The sequence below is a fragment of the Hyaena hyaena genome, unplaced genomic scaffold (genome assembly GCF_003009895.1).
Source record: "Hyaena hyaena isolate Hyena2069 unplaced genomic scaffold, ASM300989v1 scaffold_180, whole genome shotgun sequence".
In the NCBI taxonomy this organism is placed as follows: Eukaryota; Metazoa; Chordata; class Mammalia; order Carnivora; family Hyaenidae; genus Hyaena; species Hyaena hyaena.
Genome location: NW_024080811.1, coordinates 2,053,775 through 2,072,009, shown reverse-complemented (window position 1 = coordinate 2,072,009; position 18,235 = coordinate 2,053,775). Strand labels below are relative to the sequence as shown.

Here is an 18,235-nt window from a genome sequence, read left to right as displayed (position 1 = left end):
AGTGTCCATCAACAGATGAATGGATCAAGAAGATGTGGTTTATCTATACCATGGAATACTACATGGCAATGAGAAAGAATGAAATCTGGCCATGTGTAGCAACATGGATGGACCTTGAGGGTGTTATGCTGAGCGAAATAAGTCAGGCAGAGAAGGACAAATATCATATGCTTGCACGTATAGGAGGATTAGGAGGAACTTGACGGAGGAACAAGGGGGAGAAGAAGGGCGGAAATGGTGGGGGAAAGGGAGAGAGGCCAACCATGAGAGACTCTTGAACGCTGACAAAAACTGAGGACTGATGGATGTGGGGGGGGGGGATGGGCATGGAGGAGGACACTTGTGGGGATGAGCACAGGGTGTTATGTGGAAACTAATTTGACAATAAACTATTTAAAAAAAAACAAACAAATAATTATACGTCACAGATATTTAAGTCAGCTTCAGTAAAGGGTCAGATCTAGAGATCCTAGGTTAGTCATCTATTTAGATAGTTGTTAGATGAAAGGCCTATGACAATCAAGTATAAATCTTAATTATGGATTGGATCCTAGACTGGAGAGAGAGAGAAAGAAAAAACACTATAAAGGATATTTGGTGTCAATTGTAGAAATTTGAATACGAACTTTATAATAGATAATACTACACTGATCTTAAAAATCTTTGACGTAATAAAAGTATTGTGATTATATAGGAGAATTCCTAGCCCTTAAAGCATACACAGTGAATAATTTTGAAATAAATTGTCGTGATACCTAGAATTTTACTTTCAAATGATTCAGGAAAGAAACAGAAGAGTAGGTAGGTATACAGGTGGGTGCTAACTGTATTTTTTTTTAATGTTTCTGTAAGTTTGAATTCTTCTAAAATAAAATGCGCAGTGGAGGGGAAAAGGGGATACATATTTTTTTTAATGCTATGCAACCACTAAAATGAATGCAATAGATCTCCAAATACTTACATTAAATAATCCCCTACATACTGTTAGGTGGAAAAGATGCAATTAAATATGAAGAACATACTACTGGGGACACCTGGGTAGCTACGTTGGTAAAGCATCAGACCCTTGATTTCAGCTCACGTCATGATCTCACAGTTCGTGAGTTTGAACCCCACTTTGGGCTCTGTGCTGACAGTACAGAATGTGCTTGGGATTCTCTCTCTATCTCTCTCTGTTCCTCCCCTGCTTATGCTCTCTCTCTCAAACTTTAAAAAAAAGGGGGGGGGACATACTTTTCTGTATGTCTTTTCTATATTTCTGAAATATACTTTGAAATACTTTGAAAAGAATAATTATATAAGTAAAAATACAAATAACATATATACTAGCATATGCATATAATCTTTCTAGGATTATAACCCAGTGGTTAATCCTGGGGAAGACAAATGGGTAAAGAATTACCTATTGTGCCAATTACAGGCTCTGAAATTAAAGATTTGAAACTAGGCATGTGTACATTTTACTGTATGAGGATGTACATGTACATGATGATGTGTATGTACATTACCTTTTTTGAAAAATGCATTCATGGAAATATCCAAAGAGAACATGTAATGTTAAGAAGACTATAAAGCCGAGGCAGAACTGGAGAACACCACTGTTTAAAGGACAGGTGAAAGAAGAAGTTTACCAAATAAAGTGAGGAACAGGAAGATAAAAAATTACAACAGGAAAAAACTGTTTCTTGGAAATGAAGGGATAAGAGAATGTCAAGAATAATATAACATAATAAAACTATTAATAGTGATTTATTTGCTTCTGTTTTCTAAAATATTCTTTCTGAAATTAAAGTTACTTTAAAAATTTTTTTTAATGTAAATATTTTTATTTTTGAGAGACAGACAGAGTACAAGTTGGGGAGGGGCAAAGAAGAAGAGAAAGAATCTGAAGCAGGCTCCACGCTGTGAGCTGTCAGCACAGAGCCCGACACGGACCTCGAACCCATGAGACCATGGGCTCACGAGATCATGATCTGAGCCGAAGTCAGGCATTTAACTGACTGAGCCACCCAGGCGCCCCTAAACAGTTACGTTTAAAACGAAAAACTGAACAGTACGTGTGATGAGACAGGCCACATAAGACAAGGCCTCAAGAGTGGCTGCAATATTTGGCAACAGAAGGATACTGGTGAGTTTGATGGTCAGTACTTGAAAGACCTGAAGAGAAAGATCACAACAGATTAAGAGAATGGAGGTAAAAGAAGTGGGAACAACCAGTCTATTCTTTCAAAAAGTTAGAAGGGAACATACATCAAGAGGTTTTTTGTTTTTTAAAGACTGGCAAGCTACAGCATGTTTGTGAGCTAAGAGAAAGAACCAGCAGAGAAAAAGCAAATGGAATGCAGGTGAGGGAATAATAACTAGCAGCTGGGGGAAAGCAGGACAGAGGTTCAAGAGGGGGCATAGGAGTGTGTGTGAGGGAAGACACAACACAGTGAGGAAGGCAGGAGCGGAGGGGGCAGAGAAGCTAGGGGCAGATGTAGAGTTCGAATAAATTTTTTATTTAATTTATTATTGTTTTTTTATAATCTTGAGGGGTTTTTTTTGTTTTGTTTTTTGTTTTTTGTTTTTTTACATTTATCATGCCATGATAGGGAATGGGTTCCAGCAGCTCAGGCTCCTTTCCATTGCTTCCCACAAGGTGTGCTTCTCTGGGTGGAGCAGGTTGGCCCTTCAGATGAACCCAAGTACCTTTTTCCTTGGCTTCTTTCTTTTTCTGATCATTTTCCTTCACATGCTTCAGGAAGCTATCTTGGCTCTTTGAGTACTTAATGTGTTCAATACGTAGATGAATTCTCTTAGCAAGAATCTTGCCCTTGTTTGTTTACAACAATGCCAACAGCATGCTGGGTAACACTGTAGACTCTTCCAGCTTTGCCATGGTAACATTTGTGGGGCATTTCCTTGATGTTCACAATATCATCTTTCTTGCAGATTCGCATGTATGTTGCCAAAGGAACAACTCCATGTTTTCTAAAAGGCCTAGAGAACATACGGCGAGTCCCTCTCCTCTTTCCCTTTGTGTTGGTCATTTTGGCAAATTACTGGAAGATGGCAGTTCTCGCCAAAAGGTCAAATAAAAACTTTAAAAACGTCACTTTCACCTTTAGGGGAATGCTAGGATACTAAAATATTGCTTTGAAAACTAACAAATAGAGGGTCACCTGGGCGGCTAAGTCGGTTTACCGTCTGACTTCCCCTCAGGTTGTGATCTTGCAGTTTGTGGGTTTGAGCAGCTCAGAGCCTGAAGCCTGCTTCAGATTCTGTGTCTCCCTCTCTTTCTGCCCCTTCCCCACTTGCACACACGTGCGCACGCATGCACACATCCCCTCTCTCTCTCTCTCAAAAATAAACATTACAAAAAATCTGAAAACAAATGGAAAGAATATTTTTTTAAAGGTGAGGATGAAAAACATAACAGATGAACATATAGGAAGATGAGGGAGAAGAGGATAGGGAAACAAACCACAAGAGAATTAAAAAAAATTGTTTTAATGTTTATTTTTTAGAGAGAGAAAAAATGCACGCACATGTAAGAAGGGGAGGGCAAAGAGGGAGAGAGACACAGAATTCAAAGCAGGATCCAGGCTCCAAGCTGTCAGCACAGAGCCCCACACAGGGCTCGAACCCACAAACCGTGAGATCATGAACCTAGCTGAAGTTGGAAGCTTAACTGGCTGAACCACCCAGGTGCCCAGAGACTCTTAACTATAAAGAACTGATGGTTGGTAAAGGGGAGGTGGATGGGGGATGGGCTAGACGGGTGATGGGTATTAAAGAGGGCACTTGTTGTGATGAGCACTTGGTATTGTATATAAGTGATGAATTACTGAATTCTACTCCTGAAACTATATTGCACTATTAACTAAAATTTAAATAAAAATTAAAAAAATAAAAGTGAGGATGAAGAGAGGAGCAGAGGTATTATATTATAACCACTCAATGTTTTCGGATGATACCATTAAAATGTTTAATAATTGGGAAATACTCACTTTTTACTCTTACGTGGAAGAAAGGGAGCAAACTTATATGATGGACATGACACACATACATGTATATGTATATGCATATCTATAAAAATACAGAGAAAATTCAGAAATGATTTTTGTTTTCTTCTTTATACATTTTCCCCTCAATTCTTTAATACTGAGCATAGAATCAGGAAATATACTGTTATTTCTTTTGAAAGCAAGCAAGCACTGCTTCTTAGCATAGATAGTCTGCCACTAAATAAAAAACTTCTGAATTTTAATAGGTATTAACAAATCTAAGGGAAATAAAGAACTTAAGAAATAAAAGCAAGTTTATTACTTCTGCTTCATATTAGCCATTACTAACAATTTCAGAATCAGAGAGTCTTAGAATTTTAGTAACTGAAGTGGTCCTCGAGCCTATGTAACATTAAAACCTGCATCTTGCAAATAGGAAAATGAGATCCAAGAAGGTAAATAACCAACTCACCCAAGGTCACTTAGTTACTGGCAGAAGGTACCCCACTATCCTGAATGTCAGGGCACCATTTTTACTGCTGTATCAGAATACTCCATTTTTCTCTAACGCACCACATGAAAATTACTTCTAGACTGACACTAGCCTAATTAATATCACTGTCTCAAGGCTGCTCCTTAAAGGAACACAGGCAATATTAAACTAATGTGATAAAAGCTTATACATTCACAAGGTACCAATTCACAATAAACCTATTAACATCTCTAAACTCAGAACAAAGTTAGGAAAGGAGTGAAAATAATCTAATTTACACATGACTATGAACACCAAATCAAATTTTCCAACTTAATATAAAACTTTACTCATCCTCCACCTCCCCAGTTTGAACTTACACCCTAAAGAAATGCTTCAGTGCTATATTTTAATAAATTCCTTGTTATTACCCTAAGAAGCAGTTATATTCATTAAGAAGAAACACACTTTTTTGCCGAATCTTCAAACAATGCTAAAAATATACAGGAATGTTAATTCACATAGGTTCTCAAATTTAAATGTGCCTCAGGCACCTACTTACATATAGAAGATAAATGTGGCCTTCATTTTTAGCATTCAGAAAGACTAGTTAAAATTCATGGTCTTAAAAAGGTAAACTTTAATATCAATGTACTGCTCATACTCAGGAAAAACAATACATATTTTCAGCTAAATCTATAAATATCCCCAAATAAAGCTTTGGCTCTTAGATTAAGTATTAAAGAAATGTTGAGACCACTTAATCTGTGTACTGCCTTTCTGCCTCCTCTACGACCACCATGATCTGAGTAACTCTACCACAGGTAACTTCAAAGCAAGGAAGTTTAAGTCCCATGCCCCAGAATTTACACTAGAGTCTACACAGCACACCATCTCAAAAAGATCAACTTTTGCTGACCAAAAATTATCTAGATTGACTCTAGAGATTATTTGTAACACAAAATACAATGATGAACCACAGAGAAGGCTGAGAGTATGTCTTAAGTTCAACAGCTTTAGGGAGAATAAAAAGGACCTTTCATCCAAGTCACAAAAATAGACTCCAAGAAAGGAAAATAAAAAGCAAAAGACCTCAGGTTCCCAATTTTGTATATATTTTATTTCCAATTAATTTGGGCAATAAAGGATGTACTTGTTGAAATTAATCTAGTTTGTACCCCTAATCCTACTCTGCTTAAAACTAAATTTATCAGTGCCCTCTGGATTCTGACATCCCATTCTCTTCTTCTGTTTGCCTGTTGTCCATTCTATCTTTCAGGACACAGAATCCTTAGAAGGCAGATACATCCAATGCTACATTGTGCTCCTTCATTATTCTTATAACAAGACATGGAAAAATAATTCCAAGCACCAGTCACTTTCCTCTATACTGATATAAGATCCCCAATAACTGCAACACTAGGAATCTCTACTTTTGGTCCAATTAATTTCCAAAAGCAGTGATTCTGATTTATGTGAGGTCAGAATTTGCCAGAAAATCTTTTAAAATTACTTACGAGTGACAAACTACCGTGGACTACATTCCTCCCAACGCTGCACTGTTTCCTTGTTTTTTTCTCTGAGCATCCCTGTTTTAGAAACCTCAATTATTGATGAGTGTATGTGGAATACGTCAGGTGGTTATGGTGGAACAAAGATTTAAAACAGTCCTAAAAGGTCTAAGTAACGAGGTGTCCACACTTTCCAGGCTGCTAAAAATCCCATATGGACCAATTTACAGTTCCTTATACCAGGTAAGAAGAAAACATTGTTTGGAACAGATTTAGTCTAGGACAACAGTGAAAAAGAAAGAATTCCATATCAACTATTAGAAAGACACATCTCAAAGATACAGGCATCCATTGAGTCCCCACATTATAAAATGATCTACTGATAAAAAAAAAAAAAAGCTCTCTTTTTCCCTACTTGTAATTTATCCCATGCTTTCCTCACAATCCAGCATCATAGTCTTAAGGAACTATTTAAAACAAGCAACTTGAAGCTTCTAGGGAAACTGCCTTCATAGAGGCAGTAACAAACTATTAAAAAACCCAGGGAAAATGCTCAGGCTCCTTCTAACCCCCACAAAAATAGTTGCCTTTACTCTACTGAAATGTTACTTGAAAATCTACCTATTAAGTTGGGGTAACAAAAGTTGTCTTTTTTTAGGGGGTACCTGGGTAGTTCAGTCAGTTAAGCGTCTGACTCTTGCTTTTGGTTCAAGTCACAATTTCATAGTTCATGAGATCAAGCCCCCTATCGGTCTCTGTACTGACAGCGTGGAGCCTGCTTGGTATTTTCTCTCTCTCTCTCTCTCTCTCTCTCTCTCTGCCCTCCCCCACACACGTGTGCACCATCTCTCTCTCTCTCTCAAAATAAATAACACTAAAAAAAAATTTTCACCTTTTTTCAAGTTTAAGTAACAGGTGCTAATACTCATTTTTATAACTTAAAATCTGAACAAGTATGGTTCAAAAAATAAAAATAATATAACTTTTTTTAATATTTTTATTTATTTCTAGGAGAGAGAGAGAGAGACAGCGTGAGCAGGGGAGGGTCAGAGAGAGAGGGAGTCACAGACTCTGAAACAGGCTACAGGCTCCGAGCTGGCAGTCAGCACAGAGCCCGACGCGGGGCTTGAACCCACGAACCGCGAGATCATGACCTAAGAGAAAGTCGGACGCTTAACCGACTAAGCCACCCAGGCGCCCCATAACATTATTAAATAATAATATAAACTGTGAAGAGTCATTCCTACACTGCTTCCCATCTATCCAGTTTTACTGCATTTATAAGTTTATCATTCCAGAGTTTCCTTATGCAAAGTAATAAAGATTAGAAGATACTTTAGGGGCGCCTGGGTGGCTCAGTCAGTTATGCATCTGACTTCAGCTCAGGTCATGATCTCACGGTTCGTGGGTTCGAGCCCCGCATCGGGCTTTGTGCTGACAGCTAGCTCAGAGCCTGGAGCCTGTTTCAGATTCTGTGTCTCCCCCTCTCTCTCTGACCCTCCCCTGCTCATGTTCTCTCTCTCTCTCTCTCAGAAATAAACATTAAAAAACATTTTTTTAAAAGAAGAAGATATTTTTGATTACTTTTAATTTAGTTATTTTCCCAGGTCATCTTTGGTGGGAAGTCCTTGGGGCTGAGCTGAGAGGGACTGGTGGATGCAGGGTCAGAGGGTCTCTAGCTCTCTCAAATGGCCACTATTCTCAGAGGGCACAAAGCTGTACACTGGACATTAAAACATGAATCACATTCCTGGACACATTCCACTCTGGCTGGGCCCCTGACATCTCCTCCTGGCCTGTGTGAAGGAGAAGGCTTAGCTCCTTCATGAGAAGAGAAAGCTGATCCACCAAATCCTAAAAGCTGGCTGGGTGCAACAAGCTGAACTTTAACTGCAAAGTGGAGCTGCATCTAATGAAAATTAAAGTCCAGAGAATGCTCCTCCCTTTCTGGTCTTTAATGTTGGTGTGTGTGTGTGTGTGTATGTGTGTTTAATAGATTTTTGTTTTTAGGACAGTTTACAGAAAATTAACCAGAGAGTGTACTACAAAGAGTTCCCATATACCTGGCTCTTTCCCCTGTTCACCGTTTCCTCATTAACCTCTTACTTTAATGTGGTACATTTGTTATAACTGATGAGCCAACAGTGACACATTATCATTAACTAAAGTCTACAGTTTACATTAGGGTTCACTCCGTGTTCTACATTCTTTGGGTTTTGATAAATGTATAATGACATACTCACCTTTACAGTAAAATACAGAATAGTTTCACTACCCTAAAAATCCCATGTCCCAACTATTCATCCCTTCCTGCCTCCCCCCAAACCCCTGGCAACCACTAATCCTTTCATTTACTGTCTCTAGAATTTTGCCTTTCCCAGAATGTCTTATAGCTGGAATCATGTAAGTATGCAGTTTTCTTAGACTGGCCTCTTTCATTAAGCATTATACATTTATGGTTTAGCCATGTCTTTTAAAATATTTTTAAAATGTTTTTATTTTATTTTTGAGAGAGAGACAGAGAATGGGAGATGGGCAGGTAGAAAGGGAGACACAGAATCCGAAGCAGGCTCCAGGTTCTGAGCTGTCAGCACAGAGCCTAACATGGGACTTGGGACTCACAAGTCATGAGATCCTGACCTGTGCTGAAGTCAGGCACTTAACCGACTGAGCCAACCTGGTGCCGTAGGTTTAGCCATGCCTATTTGTAGCTTAAGAATGTATTTCTTTTTCTTACTGAATACCACTCAATTGTACAGATTGCTTGTTTATTCTTTCACCTTTTGAATGACATCTTAGTTGCTTCTGATTTTTTGAAATTATGAATAAAGAGGATATAAACAGTCATGTACAGGTTTTTTGTGGTTAGAAGGTTTCTATTCATTTGGGTAAATATACATAGGAGTATGATTCCTGGATCACACAGTAAGGCTAGGCTTCATTTTGTGAGAAACAGCCAAGCTGTCTTCCAAAGTGACTGCCATTCTGCACTCCCCCCAGCAATGAATGAAGACTTCGTATTGTTACATATCCTCACTACAGTGTTTAGGATTTTGCCACTCTAATAGTTTAGTAGTATCTTACTGTTGTTTTAATTTGTAATTCCTTAGTAACATATAATGTTGGATGTCTTTTAATACGATTTTTGCCACTCAGATTTCTCCTTTGGTGGGGTATCTGTTCAGTTCTTTTGTCCAATTTTTAACTGCATTGACTTTCTTGAGTTTTAAGAGTTCTTTGTATGTTTTGGATACAAGTCATTGGTCAGATGTGTCCTGTCTGTGGCTTGTATTCTCAGTGGTTTATATTCTCATTCTCTTAATGACCTTCACAGGACAAAACTTTTAAAACTTTCATGGATCATGATTCTAGTGTTGTATCTAAAAAGTCATTACCAAACCCAAGGTCATCCAGGCTTTCTTCTGTTATCTCTTAAAAGTTTTGTACCTTACATTTAGGTCTGTGATCCATTTTGAGTTAGCTTTTTAAATTCAAGGTATAAAATTTGCGTCCAGACTTTTTTTTCTTTTTTTTGCATGTGAATGTCTAGCTGTTCCAGCACCATTTGTTGAAAGATTATTTTCTCCACTGAATTGCTTTTGCACCTTTGTCAAAGATCAGTTGATTGTACTTATGTTTCTGAACTATTTTGTTGTACTGATCCATATGTCTATTGTTTTGCCAATACCTCACTGTCTTATTACAGTCTAACAGTAAGTTCTGAAGTTGGGTAGTGTCAGTCCTTTGATCCTTTGATTTCCTTTTCGTCAGTACTGTGTTGGCTATTCCATCTTTTGCCTGTCCATATTAGGATCACTTTGTCAGTATCTACAAAATAACTTGCTGGGATTTTGACTGGGATTGTGCTGAATCTATAGATCAAGCTGGGAAGAACTGACATCTTGACAAAGAGTCTTCCCACTCATGAACATGAAATGTGCCTCCATTTACTTAGATCTTCTTTGATTTCTTTTATCAGAGTTTTACAATTTTTCTCATACAGATATTATATATGTTTTGTCAGATTTATTCTGAAGTGCCCCATTTTGGGGGAGGGGTGTGCCAATATAAATGGTATTGTTTTTTAAATTTCAAATGTCAACTGTTCCTTGCTGGTATATAGGAAAGTAACTGACTTTTATATGTTAACTTTGGATCCTATAACTGCTATAATCAGTTATGAATTCTAGGAATTTGTCAAGTCTTTGGGATTATCTACATAGATAATCAGAACATCTGTGAATAAAGACAGTTGTACTCCTTCTTTCCCTATCTGTATACCTTCTGTTTTCTTGTCTTACTGCATTAAGTAGGCTCCTCAATACAATGTTGAATAGGAATGGTTAGAGAGAACATCCTTGTCTTCTTTCTGATCTTGGGGAGAAAGCATCTAGTTTCTAATCAAGTATGCTGTTAGTTGTAGAGTTTCTATAGATGTTCTTTATCAAGTTGAGGAAGCTTCCCTTTATACCTAGTTTGAGATGGGTTCATGAATAGGTATTGGATTTTATCAAATGCTTTTTCTGGATCCAAGACAGGATCATATGATTTTTCATCTTTAGCCTGTTGATGTGACGGATTACATTAACTAACTGTTGAATGCTGCACCAGCCTTGCATACCTGGAATAAATCCACTTGGCTGTGGTATATAATTCTTTTTATATGTCACTGGATTCAATTTACTAGTATCTTATTGAGGAGATTTCTGTATTCATGAGTTACATTTTGTTCTGTAATGTCTTTTTAAGTGTAAACAGGCTGAGTAATCTCAAAGCTATCAGCCAGTTGCATGTAAGTGGTAATCCATTTAATCAGATTATTGTTCTTCTGAACCCTAAACAACTGCAATGAGGCAAAGACAGTACTGATCAGAGGGAAAAAAACACTTAGGGATTGAGGCAGGCATGAGCCAGTTCTAGCAGCTCAAAAGCATGAAAAGCTATAGTTTATACTACTTTCCTTAGCTCTGAAGTTATGAAATAGAAGAGGGAGAAGGAAAGAATCAGTTGAGAAAATGAGGGATAAGATATCTGAGTGTCTGAAAGAAACTATTTTTTTTTTAAATGTTTATTTATTTATTTTGAGAGAGCAAGAGAAAGAGGCTGAGAGAGAGAGAGAGAGAGAGAGAGAGAGAGAGAGAGAATCCCAAGCAGGCTCCACACTCAGCACAGAGTTTGATGCAAGGCTTGATCCCATGACTGTGACATCATGACCTGGGCCTAAATCAAAAGTAGAATGCTTAACTGACTGAGCCACCCAGGTGCCCCAGAAATTACTTTCTTTAATCGGTTTTGTGAGATACAACAGCCTTGTCTGGCTTTTAACTTAAAAGTAATGAGGGTCTAAGGTCCAGGTTTCACAATTGTATACTGTCTTTTGAATCAGGGATGGTAAGGCTCTACAGCACAAATACTTTTCTCTACCCAGATCTGTTCTCTCCCCTTACTTATTAATTTGCTACAACCGACGATATTTGTAACTACAGAAAACGATCTTCACAATTTTTGCCAACTCTAAATACTAATTATACCATTATTACATAAAGTTGACATTTTATTAAAATTTATTTATTTTAAAAGGAAAATTTTAGGGGTGCCTAGGTGGATCAGTCAGTTGAGCATCTGACTTCAGCTCGGGTCATGATCTCACAATTCGAGGGTTTGATCCCTGCGCTGGGCTTTGGCACTGACAGGGGACAGGCTGCTTTGGATTCCATTCCCTATTTCTGCCCTTCCTTCCCTCCCCCCACCTCTCTCTGAAAAATAAACAAACAATTCTATATCTCTATCATTAACAGATACTAGTATCTCTTACCAAATAGTTATTTATTATATATTAATAAACATTAAATATATAACTCTTAAAATTCAAAACATTTATCATTCTACCACCTAAAGTCATTTACTGTGTAACCAGTGATAAACCTGCCCCATACTTTGAGAAATACTCACCAAATCTAACCTTCTCCTTCATTTTATCAGTAATGAGACTGAGGACCAGAAACTAAAGTGAACTACTCAAGGTCATAGAGCTAATCAGAAGCTGAGCAGGACAACCCTCTCTCTTTCATCCACAAATAAAAACTAACTCTTCACACATCTACACCACTGTTCTTTCCACAACAATAAAAAAAAAAAAAAAAAAAAAAAGTCAGGGGGAAGAGAATATCTTACTTATTAACTTTTTCAGTCAGTGGTCTCCAAATTGCCTCTGTTTCTTTTTGGCAGGCTAACTAGCTCAAAATTGAACTCCTGCTGGAATAAAGTTAACCTGGCTAGGGAACAGGGGCAGAAACACCAAGGGACAGGAGCCAGCTGTCCTGTGCCTGAAAAGGAAGAGGGGCTTTGCCTGAGGGCTCAGGATATTTGAAAGCAGAATTAAAAAGTCATGAGATAATCCCCCTCCCTACTTGAGGGACAGCTCAGCTGCTTAAAACCTGTGATATCCTCTGCTACTGGCTTCAAAGAGCTCATGACATTTGGGGGGTACTCAGAACACCACGGATTTTTCCCCCAAACAAAATAAGCAATTTTGAAAAAGAATATAAGGTGTGTTAGGTGAGTTTTTACGAATGGTATTCTGAGCTTAATGCTGACCAAAAACAGAGAACTTATTTACATTGCAAGTGTCAAGAAAAAAGTCTTCAGAGAAAGTGAGTAGAATCAAAGGTAAGAAAAGCTGTCCAGTCTGAAATGTGCTAAACTTCAAGAAAAGAAGCTTCAAAAACTTTACAGAAAGAGAAAAGTTAGTATATTCTGATAGCCAGTCTCTGAAGAAACTCCACGGGAAAAAAGAATAGTTGGCAATATCTGAAAAAAAAAAATAGTGGTTTCTGGTAGCCACCAATTAAAAATGGAAAAAAAGGAGATAACAAGGTAGAAATACATAGAAGAGGGACAAAAACCTGTCCATAAATGCCTTCTTTTTTTTTCCATTCCTCTCTGTCCACCCAGATCCTTCTAGGTCCAGCTCACTCCTCCTCCACCAAGTCTTCTCCTACTCACACTGACTGCTCCTCTTCTCTATGTCCTTGGTAATTACTGGTGGACGGCTCTGCTCCACCCCACCCCGATTCAACTCTAGACTCTGAGACTCTAGTGCTCATGTCACACACACCTTGGTGTCCCCAGAGAACCTACAAAGAGTGCCTCCTACAGAGTAAATAATAAATAGATCCTAACTGAGTCAAAGAAGCCAACTAGAAAGCACTGTTCGTAGAGAAAGGGGAGACTGGAGCTGGCATACAGAATGCAGAATCTGAGCATGCAATGTAAACTGTACAATACCCAAATCAATTCAAACCAACTGAGTAACAAGTAGAATCAACAGGCACAGTCACCTCAAATTGCAAAATTAGCACGGTACCTGCAAAAGACTTTCTATGGCATGAAAACCTCGAATTAAATTCAGAGCTCCACATAAAAGACTGAGGATAAATGCCACAATCGCTGACAAAGTTGCGGGTTCCAGTCGCTGGTGAGCTGGAAAATAAAAGAAACAGTTAGAAATGAACACTACTATCTCATGTCAGCACCTAAAATTATGTAAAATGAAATCCTTTGCTAAATTTAAATGGGTCAAATATGGATTAATCTTCACAAAGTTACTTATTAATATATTAGTAATTATTTTTTTTAATGCAAAATATCTGGCAACATGACAGCTTCACTGCCCTGAACTCAAGTTCAACTAAGTTCTTTTTCTCTAAATTTTTAACAAAGACATCTAACTTGCACTTGGGGTATACCATGCTAAGGAGGGCTCACATCTGGCAGTAAATCATGCAAAAAAACTTACTGTCTAAATAGGTCCACTACCTGGAAGCAGTTGCAAATATTTGCAAAGGTGATTTTGCTTGAAAAATCACTGCATAATTCCTATTTTACTGAAAATGCTTAGATAACATTTTTTAAGGACAAACATAGTTTGCTTTTTTTTAAGCCAAGCACTCCCTTATTTGGGTTCCAGGTCTAAAAATACCATGGGATATATGTGAAAGCTCCTATATAATCACCAATCTGAACTTCACAATAGAACAGTCTTAGGGCTATGAAGTTCATGATCTCTGAAGAGCACCTGAAGACCATGACTTATGTTAAAACACTAGCTAAAAAGGAAAGTGACCAGTTTATCTTTACAAATGCATTCCCTTATCTGTCAGAGCTTCAGCAGGGTAAGCTGAAGCTTAGTATAGTTATATACCAAAGTATAGTTCTACCATACTTTCCCCTTTATCCTCATCTTGGGCTTAACAAAATTAACAACAGAGTCTAAATGAAAATACAAAACTAAATACACAATCATCTAGACCTCAAAAAGGAGAGAAAGACGACAGAACTACAGTTAGATCATTTTATTTAAATCACTGAAGTATAAAAGCCTTAACAATGAAGTTAATGAGGTAGAACGTTAATATAAGAGAAAGGCTTAAATCTTTGCAACTCATATTCGGCCATTATAGCAGAAAAGCTTCCCTCAACAGTTCACTGAAACACAAAACCCCAAATATCACAAATAGTATTTATGTTCCTCAAGTTCAGCAGAAAATGCAAATATGGGATAACATCTTCTTAAGTTTCTTCTGTGCCCAAGCTGATTGCTTGGGCTCTCAACCAGTTCCCTTGAGATTTTAATATGAAAGAAAACAAAAAATTCAAAGTCTTTGTAAAGCATTAAGGCCAACTTTTATCTCAGTAAGAAAAACAGTCACAATTTAAAAATCTATGCAACTTGAGGCGCCTGGGTGACTCAGTCAGTTAAGCATCCTACTTCAGCTCACATCTTGATCTTGCGTTCCATGAGTTCAAGTTCCACATTGGGCTCTGTGCTGACAGCTCAGAGCCTGGAGCCTGCTTTGGAGTCTGTCTCCATCTCTCTGTGCCCCTCTCTCTACACCTCCCCTGCTCGCACTCTATGTCTTTCTCAAATATACACATTAAAAATATTTTTTTTAAATCTATGCAACTGGTCTACCAATTAGTCATGTTTTGTAGTCCCTGTCCATCCCTGCCCCACCTTCTCAGCAGTAAGGGAAAACTGGCCTCTAATAAAAAAAGAAATCCTTAAAAATGGGCCTTAAGCATAAAACTACCTAACAACTGAACAGATTACATAAAATCACACTTCTAAAATATGCAAGATTACCTTACCAAAAAAAACCCCCCAAATAATATGCTGTATTATAACTTAAAAATCTCAGCTGTTTATGGTTAGGTATAATATGGTCATTCTTGAATGCAAAAATTTTAATACAATTGATCAATATCTAAGAAATAAATAATATGACTAGATAAATATTCAGTTTCTAGTATTTGTCTCTTGGCCTTGGAACCTCTCTTTATAATTATAGCATATAATTTATTATTTACTATAAAAATTATTTCAAAATGACCAGAAATATTTTTAAAACAATGAAAACAAATGTCTTTTAACAAGGACAAGGCATGTATTATGCTAAAGGACAGGCTGGAGCTATGCCAAATCGCTGGGGGAAAGAAAGTCTCAAGGAGAGATTCACCCACTCCCAACCCAACCCCCTAGGACCTGTAGGAATGGTTACCAAGAAAAAATTCCAACAACATACAACATGAGTGTGACAATCCTTAAGGACAATTTCTCATGTTAACAAACTGAACAAGATATTTAATCACATTTTAATGTATTTATTATGTGATATTTCAGTAAAATAAATTTTAGATTCATTATTCACACTTAAATTCGGCACGATGATAGGCACTACTAGGTACAGAGTGGATCTGGAACAATAACAAATGAGAGGCAGTGTAGAAAAAAAAAATGTTGCTGAATCCAAAGTAGTGTCACCTGGTCAAGTGTTTGTTTTTACTATTATTGTCTTCTGCTACAATGCCATTTCTTAATTAGTCTCCTTGAGCCCAATATGGCATTTTCAGGACAAAATTAAATTTTTTATGAAGCAATGATTAATGAAGAGTTTACAAAAGTTCCTTAAGAAGAGTAAGTCTCTTGGAACCAAAATGCTACTGCTTATAGAGAATATATTTATTCAGCAAATACTCTCTGGCACGATTCTATATAAGAAGCTGTGCAGAAAGTACAAGAAATGGGGGCACCCGGGTGGCTCGGTTGGTTAAGCATCCAACTCTTGATTTGCCACAGGGCATGATCTCAAGGTTTGAGAGAGTAAGCCCCATGTTGGGCTCTGCACTGACAGTGTGGAGTTGCTTGGGATTCTCTCTTTGCCCCTTCCCTGCTCACACGTTCTCTCTCTCTCACTCTCAAATTACACTTAAAAAAAAAAAGAAAGAAATACAAAAAATGATTTACACAATTTGCCCTCAAGATCTTTTGAAGGGAAACAGATAAGTCTATGTAAGTAATAAGCATTCTAAAATAAAAGAGTTAAGGAATTCTGAAGAGGAAAGATAAGTAGGGGGAAGGTGGTGATACAGGAGTGGTAAGAAAACCAGGGAAGATCTTTAAAGATGGTTAAAATTTAGACAGGTACAAATGGGAAGAACTGCATTCCATGCAGAGAAAAAGAACGTGAGCATAGAAATGGAAATGAGATGCAAATAATAAGAGCATGAAGAACTACTACCTCTGCCAATCCTACTAACAGTGGCTGCTCTCAATGTGCCAGGCCCAAATGATTATATGCATGTCTCATTTCATCTAAGAACCCACTGAAGTAGGCACTATACTTATCCCTGTTCTTTTCAAATAGGAAACTAAGCTTTACGGAGATTAAGTAACTTTCCCAGAGTAAGTAAATGAACTGGGAGTTAAATCCAGGTAGCCTGACTATACTACTCATTCTCTTAAACACTTTACCATTGGCCATTGCTAGTGGTTTTGTCTGGCTTAAAACAATGTTTGTGAAGACAAGGAAGAAATAAGGTCAGAAAGGGAGGCTGAAGCAAATTAACAGAAAGAAATATTAGGCTAAAAATTATGAACAAGGCAGACAATCTGGAAACACTGAAGAACAAAAGACTGATATGATTAAAGCTATGCTTAAAGAATATTAATCTACTAATAGATTGTAGAGATTAAAAGCAGGAAGACAATATTTTCTCAGTGCTTTCTTGCTAGGTACACATTGTCCTGCTTGTCTTTCAAAATGCAGTACTACATAAGACAGGAATGACTAACTTCTTGGTGTCTAAATTTTCTCATCTGTAAATGGAGGTTAAATAATTTGCTATAAGTCAGACAGATGATAAGTGTCATCTTCACAATTAGCACTTGGGTCTATCTGTAAGACTGCAAAGCCCATGTTCTTTCTACAATCTACCTTAGGAAGTTCTTGAGGGAGTCATTGTAAAAGACTGACTGAAAAGAGGGCCTAAATCAGGATAGTGGCAGCAGGAATGAAGAAGAAAGAGGTGAGTGATATTATAAAGGTTAAAACTAGTAAATGTAGCAATTAATTAGATATGGGAAACAAAAGGGAAAAAACTAAAGAAAATGTCAACATTTTAAGTGTGGTTGATTGGAAAGATAAGGGTGCTACAACAAACCCACTGGAAGAAACTCAGGTTTGATAAAGAATGGAGACATTGTGGGGTGCCTGGGGGTCTCAGTCAGTTATGCGTTCAGCCTCAGCTCAGGTCATGATCTTGTGGTCCATGAGTTTGAGCCCTGTGTCGGGCTCTGTGCTGTAGACTCAGAGCATGGAGACTGCTTTGGATTCTGTGTCTCCCTCTGCCCCTCCCCTGCTCATGCTCTCTCTGTCAAAAATAAAAATATATTTAAAAATTTTTTAAAAAAGGAAAAGCTTTAAAAAAAGAATGGAGACAGTTTAAAGATCTCAAACTTGTAGTGATAAAGAGGCATGTTTCACAAGCAAGGGAAGAATGGAACAGTAGTAGAGCTGGAGAAACAGATAAGGTCTGCATCTGAAAGGAAGGGTTGGGATGAGATTACTAAAAAAAAAAGTAGGCCAAAGGCAAATCCTTGGTAAACACTACCTTTACCAAGAGGAAGGGGAGTCAGGCAAGACAGATGTAGCAGAACAAGAGGAGGAAAGAGCTTAATGAAGCCTAAGAAGGGGAGGCCATCTGGAAGAAAGATATGGATTAACAATGCCTGATCAAAGACAGTCTGAACTCAAAAAGAAAATTATTAGATTTATTGACTAAGGTTGTTGACCCTTTATAAACAGATTCATAGGAGCAGATGAAAGCAAAATCCAGACTGTAAGAAGTTAAATAACTGTTGATGGTAAGAGAAGGAAGCAGTAAGTGAATGCTACTGCAGTTAAAGAAAAACAGGATGACAG

At 37.6% G+C, this 18,235-nt stretch overlaps 1 protein-coding gene and 1 pseudogene across 1 annotated transcript in view; both read right to left on the bottom strand.

Moving 5' to 3' along the window:
- The window catches only part of SEC22A (SEC22 homolog A, vesicle trafficking protein), an 87,285-nt gene that overhangs the window by 24,858 nt on the left and 44,192 nt on the right, over positions 1-18,235 (bottom strand). Inside the window, exon 5 of the mRNA XM_039240666.1 lies at positions 13,339-13,454. Coding sequence (XP_039096597.1) covers positions 13,339-13,454 — 116 coding nt within the window. The remainder of the gene's footprint in view (positions 1-13,338; positions 13,455-18,235) is intronic.
- On the bottom strand, positions 2,020-3,035 carry LOC120237367 (annotated as a pseudogene).